General features: G+C 46.6%; 1 protein-coding gene across 1 annotated transcript in view; it reads left to right on the forward strand.

Annotated features, from left to right (window-relative positions):
- The window catches only part of Ift172 (intraflagellar transport 172), a 39,037-nt gene that overhangs the window by 7,297 nt on the left and 11,715 nt on the right, over nt 1–20,025 (forward strand). The window contains exons 8-26 of the mRNA XM_021201590.2: nt 169–383; nt 1,463–1,586; nt 1,958–2,053; nt 3,182–3,343; nt 3,673–3,726; nt 3,916–4,019; nt 4,181–4,266; nt 8,254–8,366; nt 9,206–9,373; nt 13,107–13,243; nt 13,479–13,586; nt 16,327–16,411; nt 16,680–16,772; nt 17,367–17,444; nt 17,663–17,911; nt 18,094–18,172; nt 18,322–18,442; nt 18,622–18,766; nt 19,555–19,644. Coding sequence (XP_021057249.1) covers nt 169–383; nt 1,463–1,586; nt 1,958–2,053; nt 3,182–3,343; nt 3,673–3,726; nt 3,916–4,019; nt 4,181–4,266; nt 8,254–8,366; nt 9,206–9,373; nt 13,107–13,243; nt 13,479–13,586; nt 16,327–16,411; nt 16,680–16,772; nt 17,367–17,444; nt 17,663–17,911; nt 18,094–18,172; nt 18,322–18,442; nt 18,622–18,766; nt 19,555–19,644 — 2,307 coding nt within the window. The remainder of the gene's footprint in view (nt 1–168; nt 384–1,462; nt 1,587–1,957; nt 2,054–3,181; nt 3,344–3,672; nt 3,727–3,915; nt 4,020–4,180; nt 4,267–8,253; nt 8,367–9,205; nt 9,374–13,106; nt 13,244–13,478; nt 13,587–16,326; nt 16,412–16,679; nt 16,773–17,366; nt 17,445–17,662; nt 17,912–18,093; nt 18,173–18,321; nt 18,443–18,621; nt 18,767–19,554; nt 19,645–20,025) is intronic.

Below are 20,025 nucleotides of genomic sequence, written 5' to 3' on the forward strand. Positions count from 1 at the left end.
TCTTCTGGAGTGTCTGAAGACAGCTACAGTGTACTTACATATAATAAATAAATAAATCTTTAAAAAAAAAAAAAAAAAAAAAAAAAAAAGAATGTGTGGATCAGCCCCTAGGGCTGAGGAATTTCTAAGGTGACATCCTCAAAGTAAACCTGAAATGTTGTGTCTCAGGGAAAGTTGGTTAACCATCCATGCCCACCCTATGCCTTGGCCTGGGCCACCAACAGCATTGTGGCTGCTGGCTGTGACCGGAGGATTGTGGCCTATGGAAAGGAAGGCCATGTGCTGCAGACTTTCGACTATAGCCGTGACCCTCAGGAGCGGGAGTTCACCACAGCTGCTGCAAGTCCTGGAGGCCAGTCTGTTGTGCTGGGAAGTTATGACAGGTAGGCCCCTGTCTAGTCACATCTTCTACCTTCCTTCCCTGTGAATTGTGCCAGGCAAGTCATTCTAAACTGTAGTGGGAGCCTGGACAGAGGCAATGTCTGTTGAAAAGGATTCTCAGATTGGCATGCATTGGCATGTCGGCAGCTTCAAAGTGCAGGGTGCTGCCTCGGCTGGCGATTCCTGGCAGAATTCATCGCATTCTTCATGTTCCCATGAAGCCTCTTGCAGACTTTGAGTTTATCCATAGTTGTTGCTTCTGTTTTGGGGGGACCTTGAGGAGCAGGCTGAGCAGTCATCTTTTTTACTTCCAGTGCCTATGTTGGCATCTGCTATGTGATTATAGCCACTGTTTGGTGAGTGAATAAAGAATGAATGGGCAGATGAGCAACTAGGACCTGGTCCCCTGTCTGACGGTGCTTTGTATATCAGTCTTGTGTGTCTGTTCCTCTCTGGGTTGTTCCACTCTTCACTCTTCCTCTGCCTGGACTCCTAGCAGCTCATTTTTTTTGTTTGTCTAGCTTTCTCTACTTCCATCCTTTTGTGTCGTTTTTTATTTTTTGAGATGGAGTCTCACTCTATAGCCCTGAATAGCCTGGAACTCACTAAGTAGACCAGGCTGGCCTCAAACTTGGCAGTGATCCTCCTGCCTCTGTTCCCAAATGTTTGCCCTACAGGTGTGCTCTGTTTTCTTTTTTCTTCTTTTTTTTTTTTAAAGATTTATTTATTTATTATATGTAAGTACACTGTAGCTGTCTTCAGACACTCCAGAAGAGGGCGTCAGATTTCGTTAAGGATGGTTGTGAGCCACCATATGGTTGACTGGGATTTGAACTCAGGACCTTTGGAAGAGCAGTCGGTGCTCTTAACCACTGAGCCACCAGCCCCGTGCTCTGTTTTCTTTTGCCTTGACTTTCCAAACTCGCTTTGAACCATGGAGCTCTCCCCTGCGGGCTGCCTCGATGGATTGTTGGGTGGCCGTAGCTTCCCTTTCTTGTAGAATGAGACTGCTCTCCTTTAGCTACTTACCTTCACTATTTTGCTCCGCCCCATCTCGTCTAAAAGCCACAAACCTTTCTAGACTTCGGGTGTTCAACTGGAGTCCTCGAAGAAGCATCTGGGAAGAGGCGAAGCCCAAGGAGATTGCTAACTTATACACTGTCACTGCCTTGGCCTGGAAGCGGGATGGCTCACGACTCTGTGCGGTGTGTTTGTAACCCCTTTCTGTATTGCTGATGGTCTCCAAACTAGACTGCTGTGACAGTAGAGAAGTCCAAACTGCCTTGTGACGTCAACCTAAAAATGTGCTGTTAAAGGCAAGAAAGGGAAATGTACACCATTGGAGGCCCCAGAGGACAGTTTTCTAAGCCAGCCTGATTTTTCCCTCTTTATCCAATCCACATGTGATACCTGGTTCGCCACCTTTTGGATTCTGATAGGTCCAAAACCTGCCTGCCCTTCTGCTGGCCACTCGTCCCTAGACTGTGACACTGAGGTTTGGGGTCTTGAGGGTATCTGGCACCTTCCCTGTGCCAGTGCACCATGTGTTGCCTCTCATGCTGCCCCTCTCCCTCAGGGAACACTCTGTGGTGGGGTGGAACAGTTTGACTGCTGCCTCCGAAGGAGCATTTACAAGAACAAGTTCGAGCTGACATATGTGGGCCCTAGCCAGGTGAGCTGTGGAGATCTCTTGGGCTCATTCATCTCTGTAACATTTTCCGGCCTGCTGGCTGCAGCCAGTCTCAACTTTAACTTTCATCCAGGTGGCAGAGCTGTTGTGGGGAACAGAATGTATCAGGGTAACTCCCTGGCAACTTTGTTGCTACTTAGCTGTTCTGTTCCAGCACTAGGTTCTAGCGTCCAGGGACTGGGTTATCTTTCTGGTGTAAAACTGTCTACCCAGTGCTGCCCACAAGAAGCATTGATAAGCAGGATTACAAATGAGCCATAAAGCTCCCGGACCCTGTTGTCTTAGAGGTGCACTTCTCACGCTAAACAAAAATGACAATGTGGCCCATGAGTCTCAGGCCAGCCTGATCTACATATAGCAAGTTCCAGGCCAATCGGGCTACATAGTAGGACCTTGTATCAAAAACAAAAACAGCCCAGCGTGGTGGCGCATGCCTTTAATCCCAGCACTCGGGAGGCAGGGGCAGGCAGATTTCTGAGTTCAAGGCCAGCCTGGTCTACAAAGAGAGTTCCAGGACAGCCAGGGCTACACAGAGAAACCCTGTCTCGAAAAAACAAACAAACAAACAAACAAACAAAAAAGCAGAGGTTGGATGTTGTAGGTTGCTCTGCAACTTACTTCAACTGTTGAAGAAAAAGAAACTCTTAGGAGGTTGTGGCTGTGGCAGGAGAATGGCCAGTTGGAGGTCATCTTTGGCACATAGGGAGACTCTCTTAGAAACCCAAAATAATAATAACTATTTATTATTATGTTTACCTAAATTATCAATTACTATTATAAAATATTATTTATTATTATTATACAGTAGTCTTAAGAGGTCGAGAGACTTTTACCAAGAACTGTGGAAGCAAAGTGAGATATTGGTGTGATTCAGTAGAACTTTCAGAATCAAATGTATCGTGAACAGTAGAAGAGGGATTGTGGAAGTATTTCCTAAGTAGCAAATCCCCATGTGAGCGGAAGGCATTGTCATCATCAACAGCATCCCAGGCCAAGTGTGGATGCAGGCATTAGTGGTGTTCAGCATCCTAGAGTTGTGTGAAAGGCAAGCACCTTCACTCCTCTTCTGTGCTGGGAAAGGCTGAAGGGCTCAGACTTGTCCCTTACCAGGTGATTGTGAAGAACCTGTCTTCAGGGACCAGGGTGGTGCTCAAGTCACACTATGGCTATGAAGTAGAAGAGGTGAAAATCCTGGGAAAGGAACGTTACTTGGTGGCTCACACATCAGACACACTGCTGCTGGGAGACCTGAACACGAACCGCCTCAGTGAGGTAGGGACCAAGGATACAAGATTGGGTAATGGGATGTCTTGGCTAATTTTGGGGACCAGGACCCCAAGAAGTAAGATCCCCAAAAGAGGCCCTGACATTCTGATGTTGGTGACCTTGTTTCAAGAAGTGAGAGGTGTAAAATCCTGGAGTATGAATTTCTTTAGTCGGACTGTTTTTACACAGCCATCTCTTGAAAGTGTAGGAAGCAAGGCAAGGATCTGAAACAGAGCATCTTTTGTGTGATACTGAAACCTCCCTGATTGAGGTCTCCCAGCCTTGTCTTGGGTAATTCTCTACATTGTCTCTGGTGTTTTCTCCTTACTTCACAGATAGCCTGGCAGGGATCTGGTGGCAATGAGAAATATTTCTTTGAAAATGAGAATGTAAGTAGAACTCAGCCCCTGCCAACATGTCCATAAACCTCATTCCAGCTGCTCATCAGAAGGCTGAGTGGGAGGGGCAGGAGCGAGCAGGTAGACGGTGGGGGTCAAGCAGGAAAAGAGGAGAAGTCACCCTAAACTGCACTACCCCTCCCACTGTTTTTCTCCTCGCCCCTCTCCCATTCTCCCCAGGTGTGCATGATCTTCAATGCTGGAGAGCTGACCCTGGTGGAATATGGGAGTAACGACTCCTTGGGTTCTGTGCGCACTGAGTTCATGAACCCTCACCTCATCAGGTAACCTTACAAGGTTCTCTGAACCCTTGAAGGCCAGGAGAATTCCTTTTGAACTTCTAAACTATGCTTAGATTGCCCCCAGATCAGTCTGAAACTTCATCCATACGGTGCTCAGAAACTTCAATACAAGCCTTTACCTTACCAAGTCCTTTATATTTCAGCGTCCGTATCAATGAGCGCTGCCAGCGAGGAATGGAAGATAATAAGAAATTGGCTTATCTTGTTGATATTAAGACGATTGCTATAGGTAAGACACTCTTGTAACTTTAATATCAGAATAGATACCTGTGCTGCACTCTGTATCACAGGGTTGTATCAGTGAAGAATCTAAGAAAGGCACCAGGTAAATCCGTTTTTACAGTGGTCATCCAAAATGCCCCTGTGGGCGTGCCTCCAGGTAACTGCCTAGCTGTGGCTGCAGATAGACAGGCCTGTCCGTATAATTACCATGCTCTCTGGGCATATAGCTGAGGCCCAGCAAGTCGTGAACAGGAAGGAGAGTACTATCAGCAGCTGCAGAAATTTTCCTGCTTAGACATCATCAAATCAAAGACTTTTTAGGACTAGAAGGGCCATCATTTTTAAAAATCCTTTATTAGTAACTAGTATCAATAAAAATTTAATTTGCATTCCACAAGGATTCCATTTATAAATCTTTTATCATTTTTACCACCAAATGTTACAGGCATCAAGAATAGCATAGCACCCTCCAGAAAGTATAGATATGCGAATACACACGCAGCATGGCTGTAAGAGCGGGACTCTGGTCAGCCAGCCACCCCATCTGCACTTGCTGCGTATGAGTCTACCAAATTTCCTTAGTCTTTCTCACACACTGGGAACAAAGTCAGTACCCGCGTCAGATGGAAGTGCTGAGATCCTTGCCTGACGCAAAATTGTTTAGTAAATTCTGACTGTCGATAGTCATGACATGTTATTAAAACTTGCTTACCCATGGCTAGTTCTGCTGAATCGTAACATTTTGTCATATTTACACTGAATCTTTTGCTTCATATCTTACTCATGACATTTAAAGTGTTAAGTTTTAAAAGATTTATTTTTATTTTACATGTATGGCTATTTTGCCCACATGTGAGTGTGTGTGCACCATGTGCATGTCTGGTGTTCTTGGACGTAATGCCACTCTCTGAATCTATCCTTAGAGTAGAGTCACTGTATTTTCACCTTCACTAAATAGTTCCTGCTGCTCTCCACGGAGGCTGACCAGCCTTCTCCCGTTTCTCTTTCTCTCTCTCTCTCTCTCTCTCTCTCTCTCTCTCTCTCTCTCTCTCTCTCTCTCTCGTCATGACTGTCTGGTGTGTGTGAAAGCTCCTGCGTTTCATATTGTCACTCAGATGTCTTCTTTTGTGAATTGCACTTCTCATCCTGTATGTACTGTAAAAGTCAAGTCGTCTCTGTTAGAGATGTGAAGGTCTTCACATATATATGTGTATGAGCTTGTGTGTGTGCATGTGTGCACTTTGTGTGTGTGTTTGTAGCCTCTGATGGTTGCTTACATTGCAGATTTTAAGCTATTCCCTTTTTAGTGTCTTTAGTATTCCGACATTTAAAATGTTCCTATACTTACTTGTGCACTGGGCGGGGAAGCGTGTGTGCATAGCACTCAAGTGGGGGTCAAAGGGCAACCTGAAGCAGTGGGTTCTTTCCTTCCTCCATATGGGCCTAAGGGGTCAAACTTCAGCCCTGCATCAACACCTTTAAAAATTAGATAGGGGGGCTGGAGAGATGGCTCAGTGGTTAAGAGCACCAACTGCTCTTCCAAAGGTCCTGAGTTCAAATCCCAGCAACCACATGGTGGCTCACAACCATCCATAATGAGATCCCTCTTCTGGAGTGTCTGAAGACAGCTACAGTATACTTAGATATAATAATAAATAAATCCTTAAGCTGGGCGTGGTGGCGCACGCCTTTAAAAAAAAAAAAATTAGATAGGGGTCAGCAAGGTAACTCACATCTGCAGGTGCTCAGCTCTGTGCTTGAGGGCTTGAGAGGGAGGGGCTAACTCCTGCAAGCTGTCTTCCCACTTCCAAACGTGCTCCTCAAAAACTAAAAATAAGTAAATAACAGTAATTAAATGTTGTTCTTGTTTTTGTTTTTTGAGACAGGGTTTCTCTGTGTAATCTTGGCTGTCCTAGAACTCATTCTGTTGACTAGGCTGGAAAAATTTTTTTTAATTAAAAAACAATATAGGGACTGGAGAGATGGCTCAGCAGCTAAGAGCACTGACTGCTCTTCTAGAGGTCCTGAGTTCAATTCCCAGCAACCACACGGTGGCTCACAACCATCTGTAATGGGATCTGGTGCCCTCTTCTGGTGTGCCCGAAGACAGTTACAGTGTACTCATAAGTATAAATACAAATACAATAAACAAATTAAATTAATAAATTAAATAATAAATTAATAAATTATTACAGTTATACATTAAAAAAAAAAGACAATTGAGGTTGGGCTGTAGCTTGTAGAGAGTGGGGCAGGCCCTGGGTTCAGGTGCCAGCACGGCCAGCATGACAGGGACACCGTTGCTGATTCTGAGGCCTTGTTCAAGAATGCTTCCCCTATGCCCTCCTGTATTTTAACATCCTTAAGGTCTGCTTTCCACCTGGTGTTTATTTTTGTATTGGATGTGGGTTTTAACTTTATTTCTTCCATCTGTTTAACCATTTACCCACTCACCTGTTATGCCACCCCTGTCATAAATGACGCTTTCATGCACATATGGACCTCTCCTTAAGATAGTTTCATATTTCATGAATATCTATTTCACATCTGAGCTCAGAAATTCTGGTATCTGCAGTGGAAATGATATGTAGGCCAAGAAGCCTAAGACTCGAGTGGCAATGACAAACTATGAGACTTCAGACAAGTCCATTCACTCTGAAGTCCATTCAATACACACACACACACACACACACACACACACACACACACACACACACAGTTTGTCAATTTTCCAAGTTACTAGTCCCTTAAGTATAATGAAAATTATTGACATTCCCCCCAAAAGTGCATATGCATAGAATTTTGTGTGTAATTTCAGGGTTCACGAAGCCCTTACTATTTTTTTTGTTTTTGTTTTGGTTTTTTGTGACAGGGTTTCTCTGTGTAGCCATGGCTGTCCTGGAATTCACTCTGTAGACCAGGCTGGCCTCGAACTCAGAAGTCCACCTGCCTCTGCCTCCCAAGTGCTGGGATTAAAGGGGTGTGCCACCACGCCCGGCACCCATGCTATTTTAACATGGCTTGGTTTGGCTTAGATTTAGTTGCTGTTTTGTTTTGTGGTTTGGTGTTTTAAGACAGGGTCTTATGTAGCCCAGATTTACTTTGAATTCCTGATCCTCCTGCCTCAGACCCTTGAGTACTGGGATTACAGATAGGAGTCACAATGCCCAGTGTCATAATCTCTATGTTCCAAAGTTTTAAGACTACCACATAACTAGCCTACACACTGGCTGGCCTCCAGTTGGTCGCCTTCCTGACTCAGCCTTTCTGCCTTTGGCCAAAGTCTGATTGTGAGCCACTGAGCTCGCTGACCCTGGCTGACTCGAGGCTTCCTTCTCCTGCTGTCTGTGTGCCCCTCCACTCTTCGCTGCTATCTTACCTTGAGCACTCCATCGCTCAGGTGGTTCCTTGGAGTATGACATCACCAAGGCCATTTCAGTTATCTCTGGAACTCAGGACCACACTCAACTGTTTTCAAATTATTGTTTCAAGTCTGGGTCAGATGAGGTAGCTGGATCTGACCTACATAGAAGGGGCTGGCCACAAACTCCCTCTCTTTGTGCCTTAGCTTTCTGGGGGCTGGGATGATAGCCATGGACCTCCATAAGACCTTTTAGTTAGCTGCAAAGTCAAGTAAATTTATCTGTAATTCTAGATAAATTTCTTAACTTTCTTGTATGTGTCTTTGTGTCTGCAGCTGCATCTAGCCTGGGCTAGACTCAAACTTGCTCTGTGACTGACTTTGAACTTATCTTCCAGCCTTCACCTCCTAAGTTCTGGGACTATAGACATGGAATAAATACCATGTGGCAAGACCTAGTTTTTGAAACATTCTAGAAAAATTGTTCTGTATTAGTTTTTTGAAGTCCTCACTGATACTCCTGGACTGATGAAATGTTCTTAAAGTTCAGCCTCATTTAAGACCAGAGTTGTACAGACCAACTGTAGCCTTCCACGTGGCTGGAGTCATCTTCTTACCCTGTCTTCTTTACAGTGGATCTGATTGGTGGCTACAACATTGGTACTATCAGTCACGAAAGCCGGGTGGATTGGCTAGAACTTAATGAGACTGGACACAAGCTTCTCTTTAGAGACCGGAAACTTCGGGTGAGAAGGGTTACTCGGGCCTTAGGCAGAGCATGGTCCAGAGGGTGTGAAATAAGCTGTTACCAAGGACTGTGGTGGGCAATGCAGAACTAAGGTCTTGGTTCTGTGTGCCATTAGCATAGCAGAGGAACAAAGGACAGTCTATTCTGTCACCACCTGTCCTGTGTCCTGGACAAGGGTAAGGAGATCGTCTGATGATGGGAACAGAGTCAGGAAGGGCATTTGAGAGTTGGCTTCTCTCTTACTGATCACAAGTCTGTGTCCTCGTGAAGCTATGTCCCCTTCCTCAGGTCTGGCCTTTGCCCAGACCCTCTCTGCCAGTGTGGTTCAGCCACACTTAGCTCAAGGCATGGAGGCTGGCTTGAGTAGTCCTTGAGTAGTCCTTGCATAGTCTTTTCTCAGTGTGGCATCACTGAAGAGGTTAGCCTTTCTGGTGACTGTCTGTGGGGCACTGGGCTATGCACAGACAGAGCATAGGTGGGACTCTGGGGGGACGTGGCCTATCCTCTCCCCCTTTCCCCTAGGCCCCTTTTTAGTTCCCTCAGTTGTCCATTTCAGTGAATGAACCACTGTGAATTGTCCACTCACTTAGTTTTGTTTGGTAGCCTCTTTAGTCTGGTCCAGGCTTACTCTGAGAATGAAAGTCTGACCTTCACCTACCAATGCCTTGACTGTAGGTCTTAGCTCATTTGGTCTTCTCATCCTTGACCAAAGTTAGGATATACCAACTTAGAGTAAACTCCAGTGGCTGGAAACTCATTTTACTACTAGGGGAATGGGCAAAATCAGATGATGTCATCACACCCCCTTTTAACTGTGCTATCTCTCTCCTCTTCCAGCTGCATCTATATGATATTGAAAGCTGCTCTAAGACAATGATCCTCAACTTCTGCTCCTACGTGCAGTGGGTTCCAGGGAGTGATGTGCTGGTAGCTCAGAACCGAAACAGCTTATGTGTATGGTACAATATCGAGGCCCCTGAGAGAGTCACCATGTCCTCTATCAGGGTATGTTGACACCAGGAGACCCTAGACTTGTGTCAGTCTAATTAGTTAGAACCCTGAGGAAACGACTGTGCGGGCTGCTTTGTTTTCTCTGTGCACCACCATAATGTCTGTGAGACAACTGCGAGCGCAGCCGTATCCCTGCCCACTGGCGGCCCCGCCTCCAGTCACCCTTGCTTAGGTTCCTGACCGACCTTGTATTAGATCCCTAGAGGGAAGCCCGCATTGCAGTGACCCTGAGACTGTATGAAGTTGCCATGTGTAGTTCTCTCTAATCTAAATGAGAGACCCAGTGGGAGGGGATGGTTCCATATAGTCACCCTTGTACCTGTTCGCTGTTATAGGCCATTCAAATGCTTCCTTCCTCGAATTACACATAAAACACTCCACTGTCCCATCCCAACATCACACACACACACACACACACACACACACACACATCATCATCATCATCATCATCATCATCATCATCGTCCTGTTACAGATATCCTTGAAAGTTTAACAAGTACTTTAAAGGCTCGAGTAATCCAACCTGTAACCTTCTCCCCTACAATAATAGACCTTGGAAGTCTTTAATTTTGATTACCTCCCTTTTTTCATTTATTGTCTAGTATTTTAATTCTAACTTTTAAATTTTTAACTTACATTTCTTTACTTGTGTGTATGTGTACACACACACACACACACACACACACACACACACACACACACAGAGATACCATGGCATGCATGTGGAGGTCAGAAGACAACTTATGGGTGTTGGCTCCTTCTAACACGTGGGCACGGGCATTAAGTACAGGTCATTAAGTGCCTTTACCCCATGAGCCATCTCTCTAGCTTTTAGTTCTAATTGCTGCTGCTGCTGCTGCTGCTGCTGCTGCTGCTGCTGCTGCGCTGGGACCAAACCCACAACCCTAGGCACAATGTGCAAGCATTTACCACTGTGCTTTTAAATTACATGCAGTGGGGTTCTAGAAGTAAGCCTTTAGTTTAGTTTTTTTTTTTTTTTTAAGAAAAGATTTATTTATCTTATGTGTATGTTTGTTTTACCTACCTACATATATGTCTGTGTACCACATACATGCCTGGTATCTGTGAAAACCAGAAAAAGATTGGGTCCCCTGGAACTAGAATTAGTTTGAGGGCTGGGAACCAAACCCAAGTCCTTTGTAAGAGCTAACCAGTGAGCTCTCTCTTCAGCTTCAACTTTGAGTCTTTCAGTCTATAGTCTTATAGTCTGGCTGCAAGCCCTTGCTAGTCTTGAACTGTCTACATTCCTGCCTTTGCTAAGTGCCTCCACGCTGGAATTACAGCCATCATGCCTGGCTCATACACTTTTTTTTTAATTCCCAAAATAAGCATCATTCATAGTCGTTTTCTTGCTCTTTCTCCCCGCCTCCACCCAATGACCTAGAACTGGGACTTGTTATGTAGCTCAAGCTAACCTCCTGCCTCTCTCTCCCTCCCTAAGTGCTGGTATCACAAGCCTGGGCCACCAGACATGGCTTGCAACATTGTTATTTTTTATGGACAGAACTTGGATTCGCCACCAGCATATTTGTTTCTTACCTTTTCTTCCTACACTGTCGTCTCCCCTGTCTCCCCTCGGGAGTGACTTTTCTTCTTGAGAATCAATTAGAAATTCCTTAGGTCACCTAAGTCTCATTAGCAGAAAATTAAAACCTGTCAGTTTTTGATGATCTGAACATACTTTTGTTCTAAGAACAGCTTTAGACTCAGTACCTAAATTTAGACCAACAGCTAACTTGTCTTAGTGTTTTGTAACATGTTATCCCAATAATTCACCGGCTTGTTCTGAGAGATTAGCAGCTCTTTTCTCTTTGCTTGCTTGGAAGATCTTTATTTTTAATTTCTAATTGTGTGTGTGCGTGCATGTGCATGTGCGTGTACATACACATGCACACAAATGAGGGCATGTACCTGCTGAGGCCAGAGGAAAGCATCGGATCTCCTAAACTAGAATTACAGCGGCCCTGAGCTGCCCGTCTTAGGTTCTGGGAACCAAACTCAGGTCCTCTGCCAGAATGATGCCCACTCTGAGCCCTCCTCTCAAGCTCTCTTGGATTGCTTTTAAAACTACTTTTCTTAGGTGTTTTGACACTATACTCTATCTTTTCTACATAGTATTTTTTCCTTGTGATGGCTTCTTGCTATATAGGACAGAGCAGCCTCACATTCCTGGGCTCAGGCCATCCCCGCCCTGGCCCCCTGAGCGTTGGGAACTATAGGCACAGATTAGAGGTTTGGGGGTCTATCTAGTCGATGGCTAGCAACTGCATCTATGCATTGGAAGTAAAATCTCTAGTGCTGAGATGTACCTCTTGCCTTTATATACATATTTAAATGTGATTCCACTTGCCAGACGCTGTGTTTCCTTGTAACTGTGAACACAAAATAGCCTCCGCAGGCTTGGGAACTTGCCCACCATCTTCTCCCAGCATTCTGACCAGGCGTATGCTGCACTTCTCCTTCTGTCCCGTTTGCCTTTTCAGCCTCTTTTGTGTTTCTCTCTTCTTGCCCGTGAACATTCTGGATGATATCTTTAGCTCCATCCTTCAGTCCAACCATCAGTCTTTACACTCGTGTGCTACTCCAGCTGCCACTGACGCTTTGCTCCAGGAGCTAAAGTTCTGGGCTGGGAACTTGTCCATGCTCAACACCACAGGTTTCACTTTATAAAATTTCATTTGATTCTTTTCCCAATATGCCCAGTCACTCCACAGTGTTTCCTTACTTAATTTCCCATGTCACCTCCATATCTCTAAATATGTAATATGTAATCTTACAGCAATGCATTGCTTATTCTTTTTTTAAAAAAATATTTATTATTTAGATTTAGATATTTATTTTATGTGTACGATAGGTGCTCTGTCTTTAGACACACCAGCAGAAGAATTAGATCCCATTACATATGATTGTGAGCTAACATGTGCTTGCTGGGAATTGAACTCAGGACCTCTGGAAAAGCAGTCAAGTGCTTTTAACTGAGCCATCTCTCCAAACCCCATAACTGCTATTCTTAATACCTAAAATTCTTAAAACTCTAAAATTGCTTATAGTTACAATTTATCCTTTCTTTTTTTTTTCTCGGTTTTTCGAGACAGGGTTTCTCTGCATAGCCCTGGCTGTCCTGGAACTCACTTTGTAGACCAGACTGGCCTCGAACTCAGAAATTCGCCTGCCTCTGCCTCCCGAGTGCTGGGATTAAAAGCGTGCGCCACCACCGCCCAGCCAATTTATCCTTTCATACTGGTGGTAGTGTGTGTGCGTGGGCGCACACACATGTTCACACTCCTGTTAATTTCACTGCATCTTCTGATCTGATTTTAGAGCCTCTGAGGAATGACACTCAAGCTTGTCTTCTGGCCTTCTCATGTGGACATGCACAGTCACCTGTGTACATATGCAGTCCACAGTCACACGAGTACACACACACACACACACACCACGTCTTAGTCATGTACTACTGCTGAAGAACTGGATGCCACTCTGTTAGTAGCCCTCCAGGCGCTGGAGCTGACATCCGTTAACTTTAACCCAAGGATACTGCACAGCTCTGGCATTTTTATCAGCCTGGGAGACATACAGTGATAGGACACACCACCACTGTCATTCCCTCGATATGAACCCCAGGCTGGGTAAGAGCAGGCCTGCTCAGTAGCTGGGGGCATGGAAGTGCTAATCTGGAATTGGGCGGTGGGGTGGCCTGTTTCAGGGTGACGTTGTCGGTCTGGAGCGAGGTGGTGGGAAGACGGAGGTCATGGTGACAGAAGGCGTGACTACTGTGGCCTACACCCTGGACGAGGGCCTGATAGAGTTTGGAACAGCCATCGATGATGGCAACTACACCCGGTGAGAGGCCGCTGACAGTCAAATGGTGGTGAACGAGTGTGGGTCTAGGGGACACCTGCAGTGACCCCTTAAACTGTTGAGGCTCGGGGTCATGTGATTCTAGGAAGACCCTAGAGGAGAAGGGCAAATCCTTGTGGCCTTTGTTCCTCCCCTCTTTCTGCCCGCACCACTGTGCCCTGGCTTCTCCCTGTCAGACCCAGCCTTACCCCTGCATTTTGCTTGCCTTCTTCTCCAGGGCTACAGCCTTCTTGGAGACCCTGGAGATGACTCCGGAAACAGAGGCAATGTGGAAAACCTTGAGCAAACTGGCCCTGGAGGCAAGGCAGCTTCACACTGCTGAGAGGTAAGAGCGGTGTGCCTCTGAGCTGCTGACAGCTAGGAGGCCTCTGAGTGCTCATCTGTGGGTTGTTCCTGCCCTGCGTGCAGGCACTGCCCCACCCCACCCCACTGCAATGCTATGAGCCCTTCCTGGTGCACTTACACATGCCTGCCCACCCTAGATTTGAAGAATATTATCTTTTAAAAAATAGTTTTAAATTTTGTATATAAGAATGTCAGGGTGTTGGTCTATGCACAGGAGTGTACTTGCCTAACATGTCAGAAGGTAGTGTTGAATCCCCGGGAACTGGAGGCTCAGGAGGTTGTGAGCTGCCTTGATAAGGTCCTGGAAATCAAACACCAGTCCTCAACAAGAGCTCCACACATTCCTATCTGCAGAGCCATCCATCTAGCTTTAATATTTTTTCTTCCTTTTCTTTGCAAGGTTCCCCTTTAAGAGGTTATTAGCTGGGCAGTGGTGATGCACACCTTTAATCCCAGCACTCATGAGACAGAAGTTGAAGAATCTCTGAGCTCAAGGCCAACCTGGTCTACAGAGCAAGTTCCAGGACAACCAGGGCTACACAGAGAAACTTTGTCTCCCAAACAAACACACAATCCCAAGTACTGAGACTAAAGCCCTATGCTGCCACTAGCACCTGGCTAGTTACTCTTAATTGGGTCTGCATTAGTCACTTTTGTATTGCTATGATAAAACACTATGACCAAGGCAGCTTATAAAAGATAAAGCTGGGCGTGGTGTCACACGCCTTTAATCCCAACACTTGGGAGGCAAAGGCACGCGGATTTCTGAGTTCAAGGACAGCCAGTGCTATACAGAGAAACCCTGTCTTGAAAAACCAAAAATAAATAAATAAATAAATAAATAAATAAATAAATAAATAAATAAATAAATGAAGAGATAGCATAAAATATGCTTATAGTTCCAGGGGGTTAGACTCCATGATGGTAGAGTGAAATTGTGGTGGCCTAAACAGCCGAGAGCTCACATCTTGGAACCAGCAAGCAGAGAGCACTGGAGTTGGCTGAAAGCTTTGGAAACTTCAAAGCTTCGCCCCTAGTGACACACCTCCCAATCCTTCCCAAACAGTTCCACCATCTGGGGACCAAGTCTTCAAGCATCTGAACCTGTGGGAGGCATTCTTATCCAAAGCGCCACAGTGTGTATGTGTGAGGGCCTGTGTGTAGGTCTTTCCACATGAGTGCTGGTTCCTGCAAAGGTCTGAGGTATAGGTTCTCCTAGAGCTGGAGTTGCAGGCAGTTGTGAGCCTCCTGATGTAGGTATTGAGAATTGAACTCAGGTCATCTGTAAGCAGTGTACCCTCCTAACTACTAAGCCATCTCGCCAACCTGCCCAAGAGCTCTATCATGCCTTCCATGTCTGTCCTGGTTGTGGTACACAGGTAAAAGACGGGTTTGTGACTTCAGAGTCCTTCAGACCTTGGCTCCACTTCCCAGCAGTGATGATGTCATTACCACGTAGCATTATAAGGAAGTATGGCAGTGGTGATGGTGAAGAACAATAACAGAATTAGTCCAAAAGGCTTATGGGGATGTAAGTGCTTAGCACATATCAGCTGCTTCTAGGAAGTGACCTCCAGCTTTCCCATCCTCTCCCCCTCCCCCCATGCACCCACACAGACCAACACATGGTACACATGGAGGCAGCATCAGGTCTCCTGAAACTGGATTTACAGATGGTCGTGAACCTCCTTAAGGGTGCTGGGAACCGAACCCTAATCCTATACAAGAGCAACAAGTGCTCTTAACTGCCAAGCCATTGTTCCAAGCCCGATTTTGTTTTTATAGCCCAGGCTGGCCTAAATTCCATATGTAGCCATGGGTGACCTTAGAATTCTGATCCCCCTGCCTCTACCTCTTAGAGCTAAGATTACAGGCTTGCACCACCACACCCTGTTTATGCAGTACTGGGTGATGTGTGCCACCAACACCTGGCAAAAACTTTCTTAAGATCATCAGTTAGAAGGCTAGAGAAGTCGCTCGGTCAGTCAAGTACTTACCTAACATGCCTGAAGCCCTGGATTTGATCTCCAGTCCCACCTGTACCAGTCATTGTAGCACATGCCTATAGTTTCAGCACTTGGGAGGTGGAGGCAGGAGGACCAGAAGTTCAAAGTCATCCTTTGACTATATATTGAGTTCAAGACCAGCCTGGGCTCCATGAGACCCTGTTTATAAAACAACAACAACAACAAAAGTTATTGTTTTTTGTCCAGAATTTTCCAATAGCTTACTGTTATATTCAATATATATATATCACAGACTTGACCGGGTTGGCAGCCCCTGAGGTGGATTCCCTGTTGTGAAGCAGGCCTGAAATCCAGCGAGAAAGTTCCTGTCACCCCCTTAACAGAGTTCCACTTTGTAGCAACAACCATGTTTTTGCCTGGCCAGGGAGGAGCTGCTCTTTATGGTCAGATGCCAGCCAATGTCAGTGGCCTCCTCAGCCACTGGTGGCAGTGTCACCATGGCTCCATTCACTTTTCATTCTCCCCCTATCTTTGTCCATTTACAATTATCTATCTCAACTGGAGTGGAAAATCCAGGAGAACAAGGCTTTCCTCTCCCTTGACCCTCTCAGGGCTTTCTGTGATTGTAGCAGTGTGGGGTGACAGGGACACATGAGATGCTCCTTGCATGTTTGTCCAACAATGCTGTAGTGGCAGCCCTGTGATAATTAATGTAATTAATATAACTGCTGTATTATTGCCTCCCTGCTGTAGGTGCTTCTCTGCTTTAGGTCACGTGGCCAAAGCTCGGTTCCTACATGAAACCAATGAGATTGCAGATCAAGTGTCCAGGGAATATGCAAGTATCATCTCTTGACTCCTTCAGTCTCCCAAGCTGTAACTTCTGTTAGTTTTAGTTCCATGATTCCTTAGTTTGTAGCCTCCCTACCTTCTTCTACCCTGCCCACCCCTCATCCCTAAGGTTGGACCACTTTGGAATTGCGTGAAACCTCAGGCTGCTAAGTCCCTTAAAGATCTTTAGCTTCCCAAGTCTCTCAGCCTCCATGTCCTCCTGGCATTCCTGTGTCTGCCTGTGCTGAGTGACCAAACCTCATTTTTCCCTGCAGGGTGGAGAAGGAACAGACTTCTATCAGGTCCGAGCTCGTCTCGCCATGCTGGAGAAGAACTACAAACTTGCTGAAATGATCTTCTTGGAACAGGTAATGGGAGAAAGGGGACCAGATGGAGGAGGGGCTCCTGGGAAGAAAAAAGAAGGACTGTGTCTGTGAGTCTTCTGAAAGTCTGGGGAGAACGTTTAAGCTTAGAGAGTTTATCCCATGCCTTCCTTAGGTTCCTCCCTGTGTTATCTTTATCTAGGCAAACATCTTCCTTTGGACTTTAATTTTTTTCTTCTTTTCAGAATGATGTCTCAGCTTCTCTCTACTCCAGAACCTGTCTTTGCAATCCTTGTACATAGGGTAGATCTAAGTTTTTATGAAACCCCAAACTTATATAGTCTAAGGAGCCTTTAAGCTTCTTGTGGTTTATAGTAAATCCATCACTGGAGCCAGGAGTGTAGCTCAGTGGTGAAGCATGGGCTTAACATGTGCAAGGCACTCGATTACATTTCCAGTGCACTAGCAAGCATGAGTGAGCATACACACACACATACACACACACACACACACACACACACACACACACACACACACACGCACGCACGCACGCACATCTTAGCCAGGCCGAGCAGGCTAAGACTATTATTATTGACCCTCTGCCTTCCTGGTCTTCTTCCTGCTGCGTGTCATCCCTAGAATGCTGTTGAGGAGGCCATGGACATGTACCAGGAGCTGCACCGCTGGGAGGAGTGCATTGCTGTGGCTGAGGCCAAGGTATTGTTTGTGTCCTCTCGTCACAAGTGTTCAGAATTAGGCCTCACCAATTCCAGAAATCTTTCCAAGGAAGCCATGGGATCTGGAATGGGGGTTGCGACTGGCTGGCTAATATGGTGCCATCGGAGGAACCACACTGTCACAAGAGGAACCAGGAGAGGTGGAAAGTGGGAGAGCTAGGCAGGATGCGATTCCTAGCTCTCTCTGCTTATGTCCAGGGACACCCAGCCCTGGAGAAGCTACGAAGAGACTACTATCAATGGTTAATGGACACACAGCAAGAGGAACGAGCTGGTGAACTACAGGAGAGCCAAGGGGATGGGCTGGCAGCCATCAGCCTCTACCTCAAAGCTGGGCTCCCTGCCAAAGCTGCACGGCTAGTGCTGACCCGAGAGGAGCTGCTGGCCAACACGGAACTAGTAGAACATATCACCACAGCCCTCATCAAGGGAGAGCTCTATGAAAGGGTATGCTGACTGCCTTGTCCTGACTCTGATCTCCAGGACCTGAACCCCTCTCCCACCCAAAAGAAGCATGCGGAGGGACACATAACTCTGACTGACTGCAAACATTCCTTCCTTGGGGAGCTGATTCTTGATAGTTTGTGTTCTGTGGGTTTCGTTCATTGTAGCCGTGTATGTATTGACAGGCAGGTGATCTCTTTGAGAAGATTCGAAATCCACAGCGGGCCCTTGAGTGCTACTGTAAAGGCAATGCATTCATGAAAGGTACCAGCCATTCATGACCATTCACTGTTGCCCGTCCAACACCCAGCATCTCCCTGGGGACATCCTGCTTTCCTGTATGCCTTGCCCATTGCCCATGCTTCATCCCTGCCCTGTTTTCCTGAGCCAAGTGCCTCTTCTATCCCTGGTAGCGGTTGAGCTGGCTCGACTGGCCTTCCCAGTGGAGGTGGTGAGGCTAGAGGAGGCCTGGGGGGACCACTTGGTACAGCAAAAGCAGCTGGATGCGGCCATCAACCACTATATTGAAGCCAGGTATGGTGGCACAGAGACAGAATGGAGATTTGGGCATGAAGTAAGATTCTGAGGCAAGGAGGAGGCCACAGCCTGAAAGGAATCTCAGAGTGTGGGTTAGAATGTGCCTGGGGCCTCTTTGCTCCCTCTCGCTCTCCTCTTTCCTCATACATATTTAATGCCCTTCCTGACTCTGCCAGGTGCTCCATCAAAGCAATTGAGGCTGCCCTGGGTGCCCGCCAGTGGAAGAAGGCAATTTATATATTAGATCTCCAGGATCGAAACACTGCATCTAAATACTATCCCCGTGTGGCTCAGCACTATGCGTCTCTGCAGGAGTATGAGGTAAGGAAAACTCTTTCTGCAGCACTGAAGCAGTGTAGTGCCAGGGGGTAAGGAGGTCTCCAGAGCAAGACGGGGGGGCAGCTCACCCAACCCTTCTTGCTGGAGCTCCAACAACATCACAGTGGATGAGGAGGTGCACTCCTGGCTGCCATCCCAGCCAGCTCAAGCGATTCTTAATGAATAGCTCCAGCAGAGCAAGTGTAGACCACCCTCCATGGCAGCCGTGAGGCCCTTTAAATTCCACCAGATCAGAGAGATGCCCCAGCGGTTAAGAGAACTAGCTGTGCAACTAGGAGAACTTAGTTCGGATCCCATCACCCACATGGTCTTGCACACACCTGTCCACAGAGCTGTGGGCTAAAGGCAAGAGCATTCCCTGCCTGGGCTACCTGGGTGCCAGCCCAGCTAAACATTACAAGCTCCAGCTTCAGAGAACCAACCAGACCCTGCCTCAAAGAACTAAGGCAGAGGGTGAGAGAATAACACTCTTTTCTAACACACATGAACACAGACAGACACAGCACACACACACACACACACATACCACATATACACATCACATATACCATACACACCCCATAGACACCACGCACACACACACACCATATATATTATACACACATACAACACACAACACACACATGCGCACATGCACATGCAGTTGTTCTCACCCTGCTTTGATCTAGTCTGTCTCCTGAGGACACATTCCACTTGTACTCACTTTTCCTTTGGCACACTACAAGGTTCTGTGTCAGGCTCTGACATCCCAGCTGAATCTTCAATTTCAGATTGCTGAGGAGCTGTACACCAAAGGAGACCGGACCAAAGATGCCATAGACATGTACACCCAGGCCGGCCGCTGGGAGCAAGCTCACAAGGTAGAGCATGGGCAGTGTCCGCGAGGAAAGGACTCTGCGTCCGTGGCCATGTTGCCACACTCCTTGATCTCCGACACCTCTCCTTTACTGGTTCCCCGGAAGCTAAGAAAGACTACTGAAATACACCCAAGACAATATGGATCCCTAGCAACAGGCAAAAAATGCTGAGAGGTCCCTGTTCCTTAGCCTGCAGCTCTGAAGAGAGCTGAGGAAGTTGGGAGCCAGGTGTTCTGAACTACTGCTCCAGAGCCCCTGGTCACTTGATCTCTGTCCTCTCCCCTGCATCGAAGAGCTCAGTGAGTGAGGTGGGTGTGCTGATGCAGCCCGTGCCCTGCATTCACTGCATTGAAGAGCTCAGTGAGTGAGGTGGGTGTGCTGATG

This window comes from Mus pahari, chromosome 7 (genome assembly GCF_900095145.1).
Source record: "Mus pahari chromosome 7, PAHARI_EIJ_v1.1, whole genome shotgun sequence".
Lineage (NCBI taxonomy): Eukaryota > Metazoa > Chordata > Mammalia > Rodentia > Muridae > Mus > Mus pahari.